Source organism: Bidens hawaiensis, unplaced genomic scaffold (genome assembly GCF_021521415.1).
Source record: "Bidens hawaiensis isolate Kalapana, Puna unplaced genomic scaffold, B.hawaiensis_p1.1 tig00014829_1, whole genome shotgun sequence".
NCBI lineage: Eukaryota > Viridiplantae > Streptophyta > Magnoliopsida > Asterales > Asteraceae > Bidens > Bidens hawaiensis.
In genome coordinates this window covers 176334-200265 of record NW_027492309.1, presented here as the reverse complement: position 1 = coordinate 200265, position 23932 = coordinate 176334, and the positions used below count along the sequence as shown (strand labels likewise).

Here is a 23932-nt window from a genome sequence, read left to right as displayed (position 1 = left end):
GTGTTAAGTCGATTATTGGTATTGTTGTCCACTTAAATCTTCTGACAAATTTTTCAGAACTTTCAGTGATATTATTAATGGGTTCAATTAGGCACAAATATCCAGAAAGAATTAGTTCAAATCTTGATTCAAGCGTAATTTGATTTTCTCCAAATCACCCCAACTTGACTTAAACCTTAGAACCAATTTGATTGTATAAATGATTATATTTAAGCAATCATAGTCCGTAATCCCCACTACAAGATATAACCCCGTTATCAAGTAATACCCTAAGGTCCGTTCCCATGGATGAGTATGCACGATTTCATCTATCGGTTTACAGACATTGTGTCCCTTGTGGTCCGTTTCTTAATGGTAATAAGATGCGAGCAAGGGGACAATGTATGACTCACAGCGTGGTTTGATCAAGTCTGTAATTCATTTTGTACACAATGTACTTTTTGCGATCAAATTTAGAGACTTAAGCAGTTACACTGCGGGTTCGCTTTTACAAGCATTTTTAATATTCATCGAAATGAATACCAAATGTAAAACCGCATAAAGACCCAATGGAATCTGGAACCTTAAAGCATCCCATCAATACAGGATTTAAGGTCACAAGACCATACATCGTTGAAGCGTTAACCATCAAGTAGAACCTTGTGTTAAAATTGTTTTCAAATTAATTAGAGGGCTTGAGTATGACCGGATTATTACATTTCTGCCATCATTATCAAAACCTTTTATAGAACGAATCTCCCTGAATATTTAGCAATTTATGTTTATATCACTTACTGATCCGTACTTGTTTGTCAAAAGACCTACCAATACATCAATGCAATTAAGCACACAGTCTTTTATTACTTACTTTTTACTAGACTTCGGAGCAAATGATCAATGTACTATCATTTTCCCTTTTTGCTTCTAAACTCATTTTGAGGAGCATTTTTATTGTTTTTGAATTTTTTTCAACATTTGATTGTTTTTGGAGTTTTTAAATTTCTTTGTACAAACTGGAAACACAATATTTTTAGATTTTATATTTTCTCCCCCTAAAAACAACAAAAATTGAACTAAAACAAGAAATAAAATGATTTAACCAAACTTTTGAATATCTTTTAATGTTTTTAGACCATTTATACCCAGCAAATATTGAAAATGCGTTTTATCAAACGCTTTGGTATAAAGGTCAGCCTTTTGAAAATCCGTGTGAATTTTATCAATCGAAATTAATTTCTTTTCAAAGCAATCACGTATAAAGTGTTAACGGATTTCAAAGTGTTTGGTTTTCGAATGGTGAACTAGATTTTTGGTGATAGATATAGCGGCCGAATTGTCAATAAAAATAGGAGTAGTAAGAAACTTCAAACCGTAATCCCGCAAAAGTTGCTGGATCTAGAGAACTTGTGAACAGCAACTCGAGGCCGCCACATACTCCGCTTCGGCTGTTGAAGTTGAGACCGTCGTCTGCTTCTTACACTGCCCGGAAACAAGCCGGTTTCCTAAGAACTGACAACCCGCTGTTGTAGACTTGAAATTGATCTTGCATCCTCCATAGTCCGAATCAGTAAAAGCGATAGATCGAACTTATCGTCCTTGGGGTACCACAACCCGATGTCAGGATTTCCCCATAGATAATGTAAGATGTGATGAGTCGCTCGGGGACTCGATTAGTACCTGGCACACAAACAAACAGCAAACATGATATCAGGTCGAGATGCAGTCAAATACATAAGAGATTCGATCATAGCTCGATACAAGGTTGGATCTACGGTATCCTCCAATTCATCCGGTGATAAATTATGACCCACGGGAAGAGGTGTCGAAGGAATCTTGCCGTCTGATATCTTGAAACGGCTCAAGACATCGTTCACGTATTTAGTCTGATGGATAAAGATCCCGGACTTAGACTGGTGAACTTGCAATCCTAAGAAAAAGCTCATCTCTCCTATCGAACTCATCTCAAATTGGTTTGCATCGTCTTCATGAAATCTTTGCACAGGCTGTCGTTTGTCGAACCGAAAATAATGTTGTCCACATATATTTGGACGAGGAACAGATCATCACTCACGTTCTTATAAAACAAAGTACAATCCACAGTTCCCCTCTTAAATCCACTTTCAATCAAATGGTCAACCAACGTGCTGTACCATGCTCTCAGGGCCTGGTGTAAACCATAAAGAGCCTTGTTTAATCGATAAACACGCTCTGGAAATTCTGGATCCTCGAAACCGGGAGACTTATTCACGTACACTTCCTCATGAATAGCTTCATTTAAGAACGCCGATTTCACATCCATTTGATAAACCTTAAAATTTTTGTAGGCTGTATAGGCAAGAAAGATACGTATAGCCTCCAGTCGTGCCACAGGAGCATATACTTCAATGCAATCAATGCCATGTTTCTCACGATTACCCCACGTTCGTCCTTTTTTAACTTAAAAACCCATTTTGTCGGAATAGCCTTTTTCACACGGTCGGGTTTGTCAATTAAGTCCCATATACCCAGTCTAATAAACTGTTGCAGTTCCTTCTACATAGCCTCAACCCAAGACGGTTCCTTGAGTGCCATCGTGACACTTGTCGGTTCAATCTGTGATAGGAAGCAGGTGTATCATGCAATACTAAGGATACCCGAAGAGTGCAAATCCGCATAAGCACATACAATCGAATCCTCAGTAGGAGATAAGTTACAGTCAACCATATCATCATATACATTACGAACCCCATCGTTCACATCACCAATTATCTGTTCCTGCGGATGATTAGAGTGAATCCTTAAGTAAGGATTAGCAGGTACAGATACGTTATCACCCAGATTGGTGACATTTTCCTCTGCTATGTCTAAAGAGATAGTTGGTGAGTCATCAACAATTAGAATCGGGTCGTTTGTTTCTGGAGTTTCATCTAATTGAACTGACGATGAATCAACAAAATCAGCATCATCAGAAGACTCAGAAACATCGTTCGATGTCTCTGATACATTAGGAGAGTCATCTACATCAACCGGAGAAGATCTTGGAATAGGAAGACATTGTTCTTCCAGATATGATCTAATAAAATCTTCAGGAACTTCTTCAACCACGGACGTAAATGAATTAAATAACCAGTCATAGTCGAACATCCAATCGGGACCCGTACCAGTTGGGGTAGTAGTATAACTTTGGCAATCAACGTGATACCATTCTTCCACACAACCAGAAGAGATATTGAAGATCCGTTTCTTAGGAGAATTTTATCCCAAAAAGTAACCCTCAAAAGCCTTTTCATCAAACTTTCTAGCATCTCTCTTCAATACAGTACACGGACACCCGAAAGGTTCCAAATACTTTAAGTTCGGCTTACGATTGTTCAGAAGCTCGTAACTAGTTTTCTTGAACTTCTTTACAGTTAGTACGCGATTCAGTGTGTAACAAGCTGTATTCACAGCTTCGTTCCAGAATTAAACGGGTAGCTTAGAATCAGCAAGCATCGTTCTCGCTGCTTCAATCAACGTACGATTCTTTCTTTCAGATACGCCATTTTGTTGAGGAACATAAGGCGCACTGAATTCCCGATGGATTCCCTTCTGAATGCAAAAGAAATCCAATAAATTATTCTTAAACTCAGTTCCATTATCATTATGAATTCGTCTCACTTTCAGTTTGTAAAGTGATTCGATCTTCGTGATAAGGTTCTGAATTAAGATAGGCATCTGATCTTTCGACCCCATAAATAGAACCCATGAGTATCGTGAGAAATCATCAGTAACCACCAAGCAGTACAGATTACCTGCGATACTAGCACGATTTACTGGACCGAAAAGATCCATATGAAGTCGTTCTAGTGGTGTAACAATCGAGTTAATTGATTTGCTTGGGTGTGATTTCTTCTTTTGTTTCCCCTTCTTGCATGCAACGCAATGATCATTAATCTTGAAGTTCTTAAGAGAAACACCATCCACCAACTCATTTGAAATGAGAAAATTCATCTTGCGTATGAGAATGTGTCCCATGCGTCGATGCCAAAGGATAGAATCCTTTTCTGTTTCTTTCGATATGAAACACGTAGCAGAGGGAGAAACACTTACATTACAACTCATGTCTAATACATAAATATCATTTGATCGAGGTGATTGCATGACAACCATATCTTCAGGAATCGTGTATCCCGGTTGAAGGATAACACATTCCATATACGTGAAAATTGTGGTAAACTTCTTATCACATATCTGCGAAACGCTCAGCAGATTATGATCCACCTTTTCACAATAATTAACCTTTTCAAACGTTACTTTCCCGTTTGAAACTTCTCCCTCCTTAGTAATCATCCCACCGTTGTTACCAGCAAATGCCACGTAACCCCCTTGAATATCTTTGACATTATTCAGAAGATCCAGGTTGCCAGTGATATGCTGAGAACATCCACTTGTGACTTGACACGGATCTGGATGAACTCTGCAAAACAAGGTAAAGAGACTAGTTCAAAAGGGCAGCCCAAGCCTTAGTCTTGGGCTCTCCCTTTGATACTTTCGGAGATAAAGATTAATTAACACTAGCATTCGGTACTTGAGAATAAGTGACCAATTTCTTGTTTTTCTTCTTTAAGTAACCGGCACGTATGATTCCCGAATCAGTGTTCTTACAAATTGGTTGAACACGATCAACTAATTTGTTTGATATATTAAACGATTCAACCCGAACGACTTTCTTTGAATTGACATCAGAATACATTATGACACAATCATCAATTTGTTTTTCTTTCATATTCTGACTCAATTCAATCTTTCGGTTTGATGCCGATTTGATATCCTCAACCTTTGATTTACATTTTCTTGAAACATGACCCGGTTCACCACATTTAAAGCATAAGCGTGTGTATAATGATTTATGTGGTGAAACACTTGGTTTGCTTTCATGCTTTGGTGGAGGAATATCAATCTTAGACTTTTCAAAAGTTATTTTCTTTGGAACAGTAGGTTTGAATCCCTTTGTATTTTGATAAAACCCCAAGTTAGTAGAGTTAGAGGAATTCTCCATCCCAGATGATTTTACAAATTTTATAGGTTTAAACTTGTTACCATTTGCCTTTTCTTGAACATTTTCCAGTTTTGATTTTATAATCTTTGTTCAAGCTCAGTAACTTTTGATGTGTCATCTTGAAAGACACTGTCAATCATTTCAGGATTTAGAAGATTCTAAGGAACTTCTTTATCCGAAAAAACTTTTGACAATCCTTTTAACTTAAAAATCTTACCACTTGAAGATTTAGGTTGAGGATTGATGAACTCATCAACTCCTCCTCAGATGCCGAAGGTTTATCTGGTTTAGATACTTTAGGTGATACCTTAGAAGTTTTTGATGAATCACTCGAAGGTTTTGAAATATACACTGCTTGTTCAAACTCTTCAGGTTCACATAAGATGTGATTGTCAACAGGGATGTTCTTGTTTTTGACAATCTCATATGGTTCAGACAACTCCTCAATAGAACCGTCCATTTCACTTTGGTAAACACTGATTTACTTGTAATGTGAATCGGTTCTTGAGTTATTTTAATTTGTTCAACATTATCATATTCAACAGTATGTATTTCTGGACATTGTTTCACATCGAGAATGCTACAGTAATCTCCTTTAAGAGGAGGAGGAATCTCGACGTACCCTAAACCCGCTTCCCATTTTTCTTATGAGAATGGTTTACTTCAATGATCCCATTTTTCTTATGAGAATTGTTTTTCAGTTCTAAAACTTCATTTTCCAGGTTAGAAATGCAGGTTCGGAGTCGGAGAATCTTCTTGAAATGTTGCTCAACCACAATTATCTTACATTGAACCTCAGCTTTGAGATCATGATTGCTTTCAACAGATTTTGAATTTTTAGTGTAGATTTTTCCAGTAATTTGGATTTCTGTCGATAGGATTCATGGATCATAAAGTGATCTTTTGTGAGAGTAGTATTCTCTTCAATCTTAGCCATGCAAGCATAAGATTCAACTTGATCAAAAGTTGATTGATTAGATTCGGTTTGCACAGACGAAGTCTGATCAGAATCAGTTTCAGAGTCAGAGGAGTCGCTTTCTTCAAATACATTATCACTACTTGCATCTTCAAAAGTTTCAACTGGTTCAACCACCGCTAGGTTGGCTTGATTTCCCAAAAGTCTTTGAGACTAGTCTACACCTTCATTTGTGACAAGAGCTTGAGTGTTTTACACTTTAGATTTGTTACTTTCTGATGAATTCTTCTTACTTGGATCACTTCCTGATGAATTCTTTCCCAAGGTTCTTTCAGCATTGCGTGGTCCTGAATACTCCTTTCTTGGTTTATCACATTCTTTGACAAAGTCGCCAAAGTCCCCGCAATTATAACATTTGACCTTCAGTTTATCAACCCCAACTCGCTTGTTAAGAGTAGGAAGGTCTTTTCCCATTCTTTGCATAAACCTCTTGACCTTTCTGACAATCATTGCCATGTTCCACTTTATATCCATCAATTCAAGGTCATCGAGATCAATCTGGTCATAGTCTTCATCAGTCAACTCACTTATTGCAATCTTGCTACCAACCAGTTGTTCATATGAAGTCATGAATGCACATACAAACGCAAATTGTTGTTCAGCTTCTTGAAGGTTTACTTTAGGCAACGAACTTGAAGCATTTGTATTTGACCCAGAATTGGCACCATTTGCCATGAAGCATACACTAGGTGAACCTTTTCCAATAGTTGCCTCTTCTTGAGCTTGAGTAAAGAAGGCAGTGATTGGAACAGAACTTGAAGAATTGTTTGCTGGCATTGCATCTCCATAGAGTGAAGGATTCTGGTTTTGATTGTCCTTTAAAGAATCTAACATTTCAGACCAAATTCTCTTTCCTCCATCTTGTTAATAAATTGTACAGCAGTAAGTTCTGTGTTACGAAAAAACCCATTGTCTTTCAACACAAACAAGAAAGTAGAATATGATTGGGGCAATGCATTCTTCAGAGTATCAATTTGGTCAGCTTTAGTCGGTTCAAGATTCACGCTTGACATTTCCACAACAAGATGACTAAATCGATTAATCATCTCCTCCACAGTTTCATTCTTCATTAAAATAAAATTTCTGAACTGAAATTTTACAAGAGTCTTCTTACTCTCAATAGTATTTCCCAAGCTTCTTCTCTTCAGAGTTGAGAACAGCGATGCACAAATCTTAATAGTGCTATACTGGTGAAAGATATTGTAACATGCGAAAAATTTGAAACAATAAAATAATAAAAGTAATAAATGTCGAATAATAACGAGTTGATAATTATTAAAACGATCGAATACTAGCGTCAAGTAACCGAATTGTTTATAATAATAATGACTTTGAATACGTTATTAATTTTAAAGTACAATGTTCAAATGAATTCAAAGCTAAGGTAGAGGGTTGATTTAGAAATTTGTCAAAACTATCAACAAAACAAATAAGTAATATAAGATATGCTCATGCGAGGGAATTAAATAATGGTTATGCATTTTAGAATTTTTAAAGTATAACATATATATGTATAATAATATAATAAACATGCAGTTAGGATATTTGGATAGATACCATCGTTTTAAATTGCTTATCCCCAACAACAAACATACGGAAACATGCAAGGGTTTTTGAGTTTAGCGATAACTATCAATTTGGGTATCTCTATATAAGGCTCATTAAACTCCTATATCTCTATGCTAAATTTTGTTGCTCCCTCGCCATCTCTGTCTCATTCGGATCCATCGCCGCCGAGCGAAATCCATCGGAAATCACCACCGTGTACCACCAACGACCGCCACAATTTAGACCGCACCAGCGTCTTCGTTAGTTCGCATCTGGTTCTGGTGACACACGTCGTGCACTGCCACTCGTTTCAGTTTTCCGCAAGCACCGACCGTTCGAGTTCCGCCTTCGATTTTTTCGGTTCGGAGAACCGTCTCGTTTCCATGCGTTGCCAACTTTGTTCGACAATAGAGGTAATCGCCGCCTCCCTCTCTTCTAGTTTGCATGCCTAATTGGGTTGTTCGAATACGGTGTCTATGATCGTTGATTTTTCCGACGATGAAAACGTTTAAATATAAATTGTATCTAAAATTTATAATATAAACCACGCATGCATGGTATAAGGGAAAAAAAATCAATAGCCTCTGTTGGTTTGCCTTATTCTAATTCACATCAAATATTACAAGCATATGGTTTTGATGTTTACTGCATGTGCATATGTAAATTTATATTGTTATATAAAGTGCTACAAAAATTTATATGTAATGCCTAATCAAATGGAAGAGTTTTTCTAGTTTTAATAATATTTCAAGTTTAGTTACTTTATTCCATATTATTTCCTTTATAATGAACTAGAGATTTAAAATTCAACATTTACATAGTACTTATTTTTGGTAGCTCTAACGATATTTAAAAAAAACCACCGAAACAAGCCAATGGTTAAACAAGTTTTCTTATGGATTCTTAAAAGGGTTCTCCAGGGAAAAATCAACCAATCATCCATCGTAATTATGTTCGTATATCTAAATTAAAATGTAAACAAATCGTAGGTTCTTAAATATTTTTGAAGACTAGCCAATTTGTTACATTGCTTAATAACTAAGGTACGGTTTCTGTTTTCGTTTACTCATAGTATAAATTATATTCCATTTTATATTCGGTGTCCGTCACTTCGTAGTGCGGACTTTTCGTTAGCTTTTATTATAGTTTGAGTTCGGTTTATTTGTTATGTTTTATATTTATTTCTGTAACATGCAATAGATTATATATTTTGTACTCATTATTGCATGTCCCGTTAGTAGCATTTTTGTTGCATATTTATATGAAATTAGCTTTTGTACTCTGTCACCCGAGCACGTCTGAAATGTCGTATGGGCGTCAACGGCATGCACTTATCGTGACAGTGTGTAATAAAAGTTCACGGCGTCTCTAGCTTGGCCCCTAGAGGCGTATAGATCGATCTTAGCTCTGAGTTTGCGTTTGTTGTGTGGAGATGGAATAATGGGTGTACGCCACTCTCACCGTCTCATAGGTGCATGGACTAGCTAGCTGTGTACCAGTCTGTTTTGTTTAGGCTCGTGGGTGCTTCTGTTTCACGTGACTTGAGTTCTTGATATGTGTAGTCACATGGTTTGATGTGTGTATATATTCTGATATGTTTTTGTATATGTTTGATTTTGTTACGACCAAGTGTCAGATTATGCGTCAGTTTATGTTTAGTATTTTTGTCAGTAAAAAGTTGGTTTCCAGTTTGAATTAAAGTTCTTAGACTTACTTTTCCTTCGTCTGTCCTTTCCTATACTATTGTTCTTTCCGTTACTGGGCAATTTTTGGCTCTGCCGTGTTTTCTTTGTCTGTGTTTTTCTTATTTGGTCACAGGTAATTCGGGAAATCATGGGAATTAGTGATGAGAGAGAGGGAGAGTAATAAAGTTCAAGATTTTAAAAGTTAATTCATTTTGGTTTAATAACATGACTTAGGTTACTTTGATTTTTTTTGTAATTTGGATTGTGGCTCTGATTTGATATCTGTAATAGTGACACTTCAGCCTGTTCCGGGTTGGGGTGTTACAGATTTGCTCGACTAAAGCCATAGTGAGAGTCGAATAAGCCTTTGTCTCACTTTCAAAATCTTTCAATTCTTGTGCTTCATAGTGCTTAAATTCCTTTGGAGTCCAACCCAAATTGTCACTGCCTACCAGAGGTGCTGTATAAACGACATCGAGAAATCGTACACTACTTGGATGAACGATCCCAAGTGAGCACGAAACCTCAATTCCCACCGAGCAAAATCTGATAGTTTCAGAAGTTTAGGACACTTGTTGTGACTACCAATCTCGTTGTCCATCGTCAGCATTTGTTGCATTAAAGCATTCTGGGATGCTAATGCATAGTACGAAGCATTTTGAGAAGCCATGAGATAACACTTTTGAAACTTTGAGGACTAAACTTGTCAATAATTAAAAGTTACAGTTACTGTTCACACGAATCAGAACAGTAACGAATGTGAGATTCAATGAATGAAACGATATTCGTTAACAATTCAAACGAATGTGAAATGCAATAATTGTGAATAACGAATGTGAAGTTTAGCGAATATATGGATAACGAATGAGGCACTGTTCAAACTAGTGGAAGGATTAGCGAATGAGATGTAGCGAATGATTTTCACGAATGACTTTTACAAATGATGAAAGTTTAGCGAATGAGGTATTTAATGAATATGAATAGCGAATGTATGATAGCGAATGATCAGTTATAGTAACGAATCAGTATTCATCAGATAACGAATCAGAACTCATATCTTCAAACATTCAACAAATACAAAACTCAGTCCAAACTTGTCCGTTTTCACTACAATCTATATCAATCTGCTCATAACACGATTCCGAACTCACTACTACCAGTCCGCTAATCCAAACAACAACCGAACCTATCAATTATCCATTACGTCGAACACTAGTCCGTAACAATCACTTCTTTTCAATCAAACCTCAATTCGTACTCAATTCAAACTTAATTTGAACTAAAAACCTCAATAACATTCTCAATTACCTTATTAACACTCTGAATTACACTTAGAATCGTTCAATTACAATTAACTGTAACCTCTGTTTTACTGACTAAGCAAATCAATCAAAGTATATCAATTCATACTGAAATTGATTAAATACTTGACGAATGAATACAGTTAATCAACGAATAATCATGAAGATCAGATCACCTAAGCTCTGATACCACTTGATTGAGCATTAAACGGATCTAGGTCTTGTGATGACATCATGTGATTCGTTGATGTTACGTTATGTATGTTAACTGTATGTGTTGAGAGTGAAATTGGACAGAGTAACGGGGCTAGAGAGAGAATAATCAAGAACTGTTACATTAGAATAGATTACATGGGTATAAATAGGGAGATGACCTCATTCGTTAAGATAACCTTAACGAATGAATCATTTGTTTCATTAAAGACTTAGTGAATGAGACATTCATTCGTTATACATTAAACATAACAAAAATCCCTTCATTCGTTATGTTTCATTCGTTAAACAAGGTTAACGAATTGAGCTTACATTAGGACGAATGTGAAATATTCGTTACGGGGTAACAAATATGCCTTACAATAAAGGCGAATGTGACTATTTACATTAAACCCCTTATAAAATAAGACTATTACATTAACAGACAAAATAAAGAACGAGACGTGCTAAACATGTATCAATAGTTTATGGTTTATTGAGCTCACACCATAGAAACTGATTTTGAGCATATTATTAGAAGTTTATATTCTTACTTGCTTAGATATCCGACGGGTGATAAGCTGTCGGGTTTGTCTTTGTTATTAGGGTTTTAGGTTAAACTGTCTGACAGGAAGTTTGCCTAGTTTTCCTTAGTTTCATTGTTTACCCGTGTCCTTTAGATCTCTTCTAGACCACCCCGTGTACTTAGATGCATTGAGATAGTAAAGCTAACGGGTTAGCTGTCTTTTGGGGTAATTAATCAGAGTTGGTGAGCTGACAGGTGAACCAATAAGCCAGTGTTTTTACATGATCTTTAGGATTTCCTCTTAGGTGACACCTTGAGAGTGATTAGGGATCCATTAGGTTTCCTATGGTTTCATATATTTAGATTCCCTGTTCCAGCAGCATTTTCCTGTAACCGATAAAAGCCTGAGTCACAATTCGGATTCCTTGCCTAGGTAACCTTTGTTCTGCTTTGAATTTGCTAAAGTCTTATTCGGTAATTTAATTTTCTAGTTATTTAATTTAATCAAGTAATTAGTTTAATTAATTATTACTTTTAAAAATAAAATAAATAAAATCTCAAAAATAATCTTTTCTTAATTATTAATTTAATTAGCTTTTAGAATCTAGTTTCGTTAATTCAAAACTGGTATTTTTAAGAACTTAATAGAAATCCATAGGTGTCTTCTTGAGGAGGGTCAACATAACAAAGCGGTTTCCAATTAATTGATAACTGATACATTGGGGATTCTACCCTAGGTGGTTTTTAATCATCTGATTAAATCATATTAAATTGTATTTTTCTTATTTCACTTGTTTTTCTTAATTAGTTTAAATTTAGTTTTCAGTAAAACTACCCCCCCCCTAAAATAATATAAATTAAATAAATAGTTGTGTTAGTCATTTGAGTCTAATTAGCTAGTATACGTAATTTAAAGAGTCTCGTGGGTTCGATATCCGAACTTTCTTAGTTTTACTAAAGTCAATCGGTTCACTTGTCGGTTGGTAGTTTAGTTGAGTTTTAGAGAGTCTAGAGTATAACTTAGTGTCTAGATTATTTTAAATTAATTAATAATTATTAGACTACTTTTAACACATTAGAGGCGAGCGGTAATGATGGTGGGGTGGGTGTATGGCGGTGGTGGCGATGACCAAAAGCTGGTTGGTAGCGTTAGATTTCTTATACTAAACCGTTCTTTGAAAGCACTCTTAACGAATACAAACAGAGTCGTCTCCGAGGATTTAAATACCTCAACGGAGACAAAATAAAAGGCCCATAGCCTTAACGAGTAACGAGATATACAAGCTAATTTTTTTAAACGAAGCTTAATGTTATAACAATAAACATAAAAAATATATATATTATTAAAATCAAATACCGTAATAACTCACGATTAACCAATGAGTCGTTAAGCTCTCCTAACATTGGAAAAAAAAGACATAGCTTGGTCCTTGATGGTTGGCTTGGTCAATTACGAATCCGAACTTTCTTAGTTTTACTAAAGTCAATCGGTTCACTTGTCGATTGGTAGTTTAGTTGAGTTTTAGAGAGTCTAGAGTATAACTTAGTGTCTAGATTATGTTAAATTAGTTAATAATTATTAGACTACTTTTAACACATTAGAGGCGAGTGGTAATGATGGTGGGGTGGGTGTATGGCGGTGGTGGGTAATGGGTGGTGGTGGCGATGACCAAGAGCTAGTTGGTAGTGTTAGATTTCTTATACTAAACCGTTCTTTGAAAGAACTCATAACGAATACAAACAGAGTTGTCTCCGAGGATTCAAATACCTCGACGGAAACGAAATAAAAGGCCCATAACCTTAACGAGTAACGAGATATACAAGCTAATTTTTTTAAACGACGCTTAATGTTATAACAATAAACATAGAAAAATATATTATCAAAATCAGATACCGTAATAACTCACGATTAACCAATGAGTCGTGAAGCTCTCCTAACATTGGAAAAAAAACATAGCTTGGTCCTTGATGGTTGGCTTGGTCAATTGTGAAGGAGCCTGGTAGTCAACGACGAACCAACGGTGGTGGTCATTCGGTCAGTCGTTGTTTAGGTTTTGTTTAGCATTCGCACAGAAGAAAGAAACCAATGAGGAATTTCAGTCGGCCGTTATTTCTTTTATTTTGCATTGGGTTTTTATTTCACTTTTTAGTTTTTGATTTTAGTTTGGGTCAAATAATTTAAACTTGATTAAACGGATTATGGATAAAAAAATTTTGGGCCCAATAATTATAAAATAGTAAAGATTAAATCCTATTTTATAAGTTTTATATTTTTAAATGTATATATAAAATCATATATATAAATAATTTTGGCCCCGACCGACACTACCCTAGCTGTCCCTAAGTACAAACTATCTAGATTTTAAATGTGTGTTTTAACAAATTTAAGCTTGGAATACTACAACCAAATTAAATTAAAGAGGGTAAAATGCTTGTTTTTATGGTGCAATTAACGGTCGTTTAAAAATCATTGAGGGGGGGGGGGGAGGGATTTAAAATTGAAATTAAAAAGAATATATGGATAAAGATAAGGGAGGAAAGTTTTAACATTTCTTAAAAAGAAAATTACTATTTGCGTCCCTGTAGTTTCAGGGCGGAGGCACAATGATTCCCCAAAAATATTTTTGAGCTGGTTGAGTCCCTGTGTTTTCAAAAATGAACCATTTATGTCCTTGCCGTTACTTAACGGTGTTACCTTCAAAGGTAGATTTGACATTTCACTTCTATATATATAAATTGTCACTTGAGTCATTGAACTTTCATAATTGGTCACCTTGAGTCCCCCTCACCTTTTAACAAAAATAAATGAACTAGATTAGTTTTTTTAATAAAAATAAACAAACCGAACCATCTTTTCAACAAAAATTAACGAATCGAACTACTTTTTAACAAAAATAAATGGACCAAACTAATTTTTTTTAGCAAACTAAACGAAGCGAATCACTATTTTTAACAAGTAGTTCATTTCGTTTAACAAAAATAAACGAATCGAACTACCTTTTTTAACAAAAATAAACGAACCGAATTTATTTTTTAACAAAAATAAACGAATCAAACTACATTTCTAACAAAAATAAACGGACCGAACTTATTTTTTTTAACAAAAATAAACAAACCAAGCTTATCTTTTAACAAAAAAAAATAAAAAAATCGAACTACTTTTCTTTACTAAACTAAATGAACCGAACCACTTTTTTTAACAAGCAGTTTAGTTCATTTCGCTTAACAAAAATAAACGAATCCAACTACATTTTAACAAAACAAACAAAAAAACGAATCAAACTTATTTTTTAACAAAAATAAACAAATCGAACAGCTTTTTTAACAAAAATAAAATACCGAAATACCTTTTTTCGGTACAAATAAACAAAACAAAGTACTTTTTTTACTAAACTAAATGAACTGAACAATTTGCTTTAATAAAAACAAAAGTATCAAACTACTTAAAAAAATGAACCAAACTTACTTTTAACAAAAAAAAAAAGAATCGAACTACTTTTTTTAACTAAAATAAATGAACCAAACTTTTTTAAACAAAAATAAGCTAACCGAACTTATTTTTAACAAAAATATCGTCATAGCTTGCGATAAGGTGGAGTTCGATTCGATTACTTATTTTAGAAGTAGTTACGTTTGTTTAGTTTAGTAAAAAAGTAGCTTGATTCTTTTATTTTTGTTAAAAAAAGTAGCCCGGTTCATTTATTTTTGTTAAAAAAAAGTAGCCCGGTTCGCTTATTTTTATTAAAAAGTAATCCAGTTCGTTTATTTTTATTAAAAAGTAACTCAGTTCATTTATTTTTGTTAAAAAAATAGTTTGGTTCATATTTTTTGTTAAAAAAAAGTTTGGTTCGTTTATTTTTGTTAAAAAGAATTAGTTTGGTTCATTTATTTTTGTTAAAAAAAACGTTCGGTTTTTTATTTTTGTTAAAAAAAAGTTCAATTGATTTATTTTTAGTTGATTATGGTTTGGTTGGTTGATTGTGGCTTGATTGGTTATAGTTTAGTGGTTAATTCTTAATTTTGAGGGAATTTTTAAAGAGGGACTAAAATTGAGTAATCAATTAACTACAAGGACTCATACAGATCATAAAAAGGGTAAACTACTAATTTCACATTTTCAGCTACTGACAGGAACTCAAGTTGTATGTTTCTAAAACCATGAGGACTCAACCAGTTCAAAATTGTTTTCAGAGACTCATTGTGCTTCCACCTTGAAACCACAATGACGCAAATAGTAATGTTCTCTTTTCTTAAATTTAAAAAAGTTGAGTAAAATTGAGAGGCACGGTTGTAAGTATTTTTTAAAAAAATAAAATTTAGATGGGTATATTTTCTAATAGACAAATTTGTCCTTATGTTACATTTTTTTTTGGGTGTACCATAAGCATTTGAATTGTAATTTACTTAAAACCTAAGTGTCTTAATTTGTACCCAACTCCCCTATTATATATAATATAGATATAGATATTACTTTTAAATAAAAAGAAAACCAAATATTATCCACCACTTGGCTAAGAGAATGACTTGTATTGTATGCGTCGTCAATTAGACTTCAAGTAGTCTTGAAACCGAAGACCTTCCAAACCCATGTGATTTTTAAGCTTTGGGTATGTTTGGTTATGAGTTTTTAAGGGTTTTTAGAGGCTTCAAGCTTCAAGCTTTTAAGAAAAAACTCCTACCTAACAAAAAGCCTTGTTTGGTTCAATGGGCTTGAAGCTTTTATATTAGAAGAAAAAACTCTTTTTCTAAACGCTACTACTAGCGTTTGAAAAAAAGCTACGAGCTTTTACAATTGAATATACAATTTTGGTACTTGAACTTTCATCAACTTTTGTTAATTTATATAATAGTTAAATATTTTACCCTTATTCAAAACTAACTACCCCCATGACTTTTTAAAAGTCCATAACTTTTTCACACGTTAATATTTTTTTTAAACACATTACATCATAAAAAAGAGCATTTTATTCTCTTTAATTTGAGTATGATATTGATATACTTCTTTACCGGTTATCATTGGCAACAAGTCGAGTCAGACGAGCTCGGGTCATGTGTAAGACCAAATTAGGGTCGGAACGAGTCGATAAAAAAAGGGTTAATTTAGTTCGGTTCGTGTCGGTACGGTTTTGGGTCGAAAGGGGCCAGGTCAGAACATGTTTCAGATTAAAACGGTGTCGAGTCGGAAAGGGTTTCAAATCAAAAGAGGTTGGTTTAAAAAACTATCTATTTGAAATTACTGTATATTTTAGCTTTGTTTCTTGATTTTCGTCATGATTACACGCTTGCTGCCTTTGCACGAAGTACATGTCTGCGTTCGAGTTATGCGTGCACTAATATCAAGTGAATCACGTACCGACACTGATTATGCGGTTGATCTCAGGTTGCGCGCGCACTCCGCCGCACCGCGCTGGCACCCAATTAATTTTATTAAAAGCTTTAGCTACTTTGCCAAATACCTAAATATATCTAAAAAGCTCCCGTTACTCTGCCAAACACCTAAATATATCTAAAAAGTTACAGCTAACAGCTACCAGCTACCAGCTTCCAGCTAGTTTTGCCGAACATACCCTTCGTCTTTATCAATGTAACACCAAACAAAATTCAAATCTCAAATTACCACTTATTTATATACTAAGAACATAATAATTTTAAGATCTCAATGTATTTTGAATATACACTACCCTTTTCATATACAAATGTATAATCAACAAACCAATAGAATAAGTCTCATTAAGAAGTTCAGCACTATAAATGTATAACCTGCCAGTGAAGAACGAAAGATTTACACATCAAAGACATTTATTTACCTCTGGTAACCTGGAGCAGGATAGCCTGGTGGTGGATATGCACCAGGTGGGTAACCTTGAGCTTGTGGAGGTTGAGTTCCTGGTGGCGGATAGGTGGCAGGTGTGTAGCCTTGAGCTTGTGGAGGCTGAGATCCTGGTGGATAACCACCATATGCTGGTTGCCCATATCCAACATTGGGTGGATATGGCTGATCAAACCTTGACATTTGCTGAGCCGGTGGCACTGCCATTGGTTGCGGTCCAAACTTTCCATCTCTCTTGTCCATCTCAACCTTGTGCTGAGTCTGCGGGGTTTAAAAGTATTAGCAAAACAACTGATCCATAACCATAAAAACTAAACAAAAATAACCTGACCCAAACAAAACAGACGGTTTGGTTTTGTATTTTTGTAAAAATTGAACTTTCGGTTTTGGTTTTGAACGTAATTAAAACCGAACCTAACCGAATTAATGGATTTTCATTTTTACTTTTGAATGTTAGGTAAATTATAAGAATTCAATAAATAGTCTAACCCGAATCACAATTAACCTTTAATTGGCAAAAAGCTTTTTGGGGCCAATTTTGTTTTCTGGCCCAAAAAATTTCAAGCCCAAATGGTATAACCAAATCTAAAAAATCGAAACCAAGCGGTTTTAAAAGCTCAAAAATAAAAAATTTTGGTTTGAGCCCAAAACGGATTCATGCAGGTCTGAAAACAAACCAAACCAACACCAGCGGGTCATGATCATGTTCGGTCGTTGGGGATTACTTGTTTGTGTTCGTACTCATTCGTTAGCAATATAAGTCGAACATTTCACAAACGTAATCGAACAAACATATAAGAACGAACATAAATGAACTTAGCTGTGAAAAAACTAATTAACAGTAAATGTGAACATCAATCCCTTAGGCCTAAAATGTAATAAATTTAGACTAAACTGTATTGGGTGGTATTTTAATTTCATAACCCTGCATTAAATTGTAATGGACCTAAAATACTAAAACAAATATATAAATGAATGACCATAAAGGAATTTAAATGAACGAATGCTCATGAGCATAAATGAATGAAGGAGACATATGCACATGTTTGTTCGTTTAACTAAATGAACAAAGAAATGTTGTTCGTGTTTGTTTGTTTATTAAATCAAAGAATGTTTATAGGCGTAGACCCGTACACACGCCTACTCATTAAAAATTCCCAAATTGTATCACATACAGCGTACCTGCATGCACGCGCAAACCCTGAAAGAAAAAAAAATACAGCAAAACGAATTAAATGAGGCACATCTTGTTGTTTTGGTAAGAAATCTATAATTATCGGAGGTAAAACAACGTACGTGCAGTAAACTAAGTCAGCTAAGCAATTGAGTGCCTGCGATGCGTCGCTAAGTTCATCATTTCCAACAAGACAAGCAACAATGGAGCAGATACACGCAAGTTGTTGGAAGCAAAACATGAATCCCTTCGAATTAGAAAACTTTAGTAACCATCATAAAAGATTGAAAAGGTGAACAAATTTCAATAAAATATGTTACAATGATGCAGTTATCGCATCGCGTTGTTTGTATGTTGAATTCATCTTGCAATAAAAAGCGAGTTGATGCTACTGAGTTCCCAAAGCAACAAAACACCTGACAATTAAAGCATTTAAGAAGGTTATCGATCCTATATTTTAAATTGGTTATGTGTTGAACACGTCTGTATAAATAGATGTATATACATACCTCTGTGCAGAGGCATAATTCAGGACATTTACTTTCTCCACACTTGCCACTGCAGGGCATATATCCAGCACAACAAGTATACCTTGACATGTCATTATACAAAGCTCGCTTTCGAAGCAAGTATGATACACATGGTCCACTGCCATTTTCATGCAACATTAGGAAGTTAAAATTATCAAAAATCACAATTTGCGTAACTAATATTATCAAAATGAATATGATAAAAACAAGTCTAGAACTAAAGCTATAAGATTCAAAACCCCAAGTCGAAACTATTAACATGTTAAATAGGTGTGCAAACTAGCCAAACTGTTTGCAAGCTACTAGAGATCAGATCGATAAAAAGCTTGAAATGTGCCGAGCTTTTTCAAGTTCTATCTGATCCGGGGCCTCAAATAAAGCTTGTTTAGTTATTGAGCTCAGGCTTGGGCCTTGCATGGGAAGCTTGTTTAGGCTCGTCAAGCCTTAACGAGCCTTCTGTATTTCAAGTTTTACCTCTTTTGGACTTCTACATATTAATTTTACGCTGCACAACCGAGCTCAAACCATGCTTTGGCTCGTCTAAGGTACTACACGAGCTAGAGCCAACCTTAGGCTCATTTAAGGTTTTTCTCAATATATAAAAAGATAACTAAAAAAAAGTATAACTTAGTTAATAGATAATAAGAGCCAAGCCCGAGCTTGAAAACAGGACACACAAGCTGAGCTCGAAACGGTCATAATTCATAGATTACCAGAATAACGAAAAGCAGCAATCTGCAAATGAAACACAGAAGCATGTTAGGGAAGAAAACAAATAAATAAAAAGTTGGAAATATAATTTGTAATGAAAGTGAATTTACAAGGAGCATCGGCAGTGATGGTGCTCAAGAGATCAGTGTGCCAGATGTTTCGGTAGTTCTGACGAACCTTCATCTTGTCCAGGTACTCTTGAGAAGCAGCCATTGAGTTTGAACAAGTTAGGAATGAATATGGAAGCTTGAAGAAGGCAATTAATTATATGTTGATTTCAAAGTTTGTATACAAAGAATTGTTTTAGAAAAGTAGCACAAAATTTAAGACTTTTCCATAATTATAGAAGCAGCAACACTGGCGGCTTTTGCCTCCTTTTCTGTTTATACTATTATAAGAAACATTATTTAATTCAAGACATCAATTGGTCAATTTAAAAGGATAAAAATTTAAAAGGATAAAAGTTAGTTTAAGAAATCTTCATCAATTCCTTTGTAAATAATTTATTTGACCAAAACATTGTCATTGTGAAATATGTAAGACGCCTTCACAGGGATGCTAAATGTGAGACGTGAGTTCGCCATATAGACAGTGGGCTTTCACATTTAAAAAAAAATGTGTTTCGATAGGTGAATGATGTGAAATGTGGTTGGGAGGAGAGGAGTAGAGAAATGATTGGCGCCTCCACCCCCGCACCATCACTCGCGCCTGATGTGTGGCAGTGTCTGCACTTTGCTGTTGGCGGCCGATAACACATTGCCTAAGGGACATGGGGGTATAAAAAGAAATTACTCAAAAGAAATACTCAACAATAACATAATTATATACAGTTAATTAATAAAATGTTCACATATTAAGGCATTTGGTAGAGATAGACATTTTCAACACGTTAAAAATATAACAAGCAAATATTATCATAATTTTGAATACTAATTTCTAAACGAAAACTATTTGTATTATATATTTTTTTAATTGGGCTGTAAGAATGCATTAATAACCTGTAGCTGCTATTTAATGGGCTACTATCTGGCGTTTTGGGTCATAAGGACTGCAATATTATTGAAGGTTATTGTGTGGGTTTTTGGTTATCTGGTTACTGGGCTGCTAAAGATTATTAATTAATGATGGGCTTCGGTAGGATTCAGTGATAATATCTAAAACCGAAGTGACTAGTTTAAACTTTAAATTTAGTCGTTATCCGTTCATTTTTTATTATTGGCCTGCAATTATCAAAATTTATAATTAGTTTTTGTGTTATTTTTTCTATAGATTTTCTCAAATGGAAACTCACTCCTCTTAAGTTGTCTAGATTTCCCAAGAATTTTGAAACGTTCATCACTTAGTTGAAGAAGTTAAGCATTTGAAACTATATCCCGAATGAAATGCGTATCAATCTCAAAATGCTTCGTACGCTGATGAAACACCAAATTAACTGCATGATAAGTAGCACTTATATTTTAACTAATAAGATTGGGTATAAGAAAAAGACAAGTAGGGGTTCAGTGATCATCATGACTTCCCGCCAAATACTATTCAAGTGTAAAGCAGCAAGTTTTGAATGCATGAGATATAGCACCCTTAAGCAGGAGCCAGGACCGAAACTCATATACAGTTTGAGTGTAAGGCAACAACTTTTGAACTTATTGCACCCCACCACACAAAACATTTATGAGCCGGCTGAAAATTGGTTGGCTCAGTGGAAGGAATAGTATGCATACAAAAAAGAACATGATAAGAAACTAGCAGGAAGACGAGTATGATCATGAGAATGTAACACCGTAGGATAAAATGAAACATGTTCGGAGAATGAGAATGTGAAGATTATGCTTAGGATGAGAAGGAGATAATGAACGAGGAAGAGTAGAGGCGTGCTTAGAAAAGGAAGAAATAGGAGTAGGAGAACAAAAATATCAAAATATGAAAACTTAAGGTATGTTTGGTTGGGAGTGATGAAACGGAAGAAGGAATAGAATGGGTAAAGGAATGAAATGCATTATTGCCATTCATTTGTCTTGTTTGGTTAATCTAGTGGAGTGAAATTAAATTATTTACTTTATATTGTTTGGTAGCCACAAAATGTTAGGATTTATCGCACACGAACTGAACACTACACACGAAAGCAATAAACGTAAACGAGGATTTAACGTAGTTCAGTCTAAATTGATCTACGTCCACGGGTGTCAGTTAGGTATTATTTATTGAGTGACAACGATTACAAGTATACAACATCATAATATAGAGACTAGTCTAGGGTTTGCATCTTACTAAACAAGAAATCTAAACAAGGCTGGGCTTGGGCCCGCTGCCCGCACACGTCTCCTCTTTTGATTTAACATAATAAAGACCAAACAACGCCTACGAACCCAACAATATCCCACTCGAAGGCCTTGAATACTCTCGACTGCGATTGTATTTTGTAATCTAAATATTAAACATCTTCTAGTGGCCACCACCTTCTCATCAACTAACCAAAAGGCCCGTTGAAGCTCCCCGGAGCTCCAACACGTCAGTCACGGCTAAACCCGCCCTTGGCTCGTTCTCTGCCCCTGAAAATTCCGATTGAAACAAACTGCTGGATCCTGAGATACCCCGAGAACAAACACTCTCTGCATTCAACAAGTAATCCATTTGGGAGACTTTTATTGCTGGTGTACTGGTTTTCTTAATACACCATTAACCTGAAACTGTAACTAAAACACGACCTATGCTCCCACTATCACGATGTCCCCAAACTGATGTAGCCTTCCTAGCTCATTAATCCTGAATCTTCACTTTGGCTATGGGTTTATTACTTGCAAAACGAACCCTTTTCTGCCCACGAGATTCAGTGAACCGATCTTTGTCTTTCATCTGGATTGGATCAAAGCCTTCCGGTGATATGCTGACCATATATAACGATCCCCTTTTCTTTCCACGAGCCAACATGAGATTCCGTTTGACTGCCTTCCACTGCTCATTCCCGAACTTAACATCTTGCCCCAGGTCATCCAACTACCCAATTGAAATCAAACGTTTCTTCAAACTTCGAATAACCCTCACGTCTTTCAAAGGCCAAAAAGTGTCGGCTGAAGTTATTAATTCAATATCCCCCATACCTGTAACCTCTAGAATATCCCTGAAAAGTTTCACAAGCTAACAACAATCACGTCACAATCAAATCCTAAGCAGCCCCTAAATGAGTATTTCGGTAATACCTTTGCGGTTTTCGACTGTTTCAACCCTTTACTTGCTTGTCCGTGTTCTTGGCCTTCTAGCTAGTATAACTACAGGTCCTATATCACAAAACCAAGCATGTATCATCAATATTCCATCCTTGAAACATAGGGTTTCGGTTAGGCTTTTAAATCGCACTTTTGAACCGTAAAAACGTGATTTAAACCCTCTAATCCGTGTTTATGGCCAAAAAAAACTTATCTATTCATATTCCTAACCATGTGTAAGATCAAAACATGTTTTTGGATAATTTTTAGGGTTTTTGCATAGTTAGGGATGATTTTTGATAATCAAGGTTCAATATTTATCTAAAAACCATGATTAAAACATGCATAAAATGATCAAAATGGTTTTTCACCTTAGGGTTTTGATGGTGAGTTTGAATAGCAGCAGAAGCTGGTGTAGGAGTTTGTATTTTAATGAAAAAAATATCTAGTACACATACTTATACATGAAGAAAGAATGAAAAGGGGGTGGGGTCAAGGTTGGCAGCCGCAACCTTTTGGGCCCCACTTTGGCCCATTTATCTCATTTTACGTTCCCAAACGTGAAATCCTGAGTCCTAATTTATTTCGGGTTCGGTTTTTTGCGAGAAAAATATATCGGATACGACAGATAGCGCAAAAACGAGCGTTTTTTGGCCACATTTTTGTAAATTTAGAAAAACACACCATTTGTTTGTAAAAAGCCAAAATATTTTCACGAATCGCTTAAAACATCTCAAATAAGTGTTTTGTAGGTCTTTTTCAGCTTAATGGATGATATAATGCTTGTTTTGGAACTATCTATCGCGTTTAAAGTCATAGTGGCTAGTTAAACGAGTATCTTTTTGTTTAACTGGTTTGCTATTGTACTAATACCATAACATTAATATGTTAGCTTATAATATACACATATCACTTATAGATGGCCCCGCAATATATCCGGGTCATAACCAGAGTCGTTTGATTATTCGTTTGTTCGTTACACAATAAGAGGTTAATCACTTACTCGATAATTAAATACAAAGGCATACTTGGTTTTGTCATGAATGTCACATAAGCTCAAAGTTAAGTGTTATACTTTTCAACTGTTTTGGCTATTTCGCCAAAGAATGTGATAAACTGATAAAGGAATATTCTCCTGGCCAAAGGTCTCAAGATAGAAACTCAAGCAACAAGAATCCGGGTCCAAGGAAAAGCCAAAAGGAGTTGATTCTGCAAAGCCAGGTGGATCACATGCAAGTAAACACATGATGGGATTGATTGGTC

At 35.2% G+C, this 23932-nt stretch overlaps 1 protein-coding gene across 1 annotated transcript; it reads right to left on the bottom strand.

Annotated features, from left to right (window-relative positions):
• Positions 1–17027: 17027 nt before the first annotated feature.
• LOC143547786 (uncharacterized) lies at positions 17028–19701 on the bottom strand. The gene is made up of 7 exons (XM_077039119.1): positions 19580–19701; positions 19472–19493; positions 18738–18876; positions 18549–18644; positions 18351–18475; positions 18237–18255; positions 17028–17315 (listed from the first exon to the last, which is right to left on the bottom strand). The coding sequence occupies exons 1-7, from the start codon at positions 19680–19682 to the stop codon at positions 17028–17030; spliced, it is 792 nt and encodes a 263-aa protein (XP_076895234.1). The 5' UTR covers positions 19683–19701.
• Positions 19702–23932: the final 4231 nt, after the last annotated feature.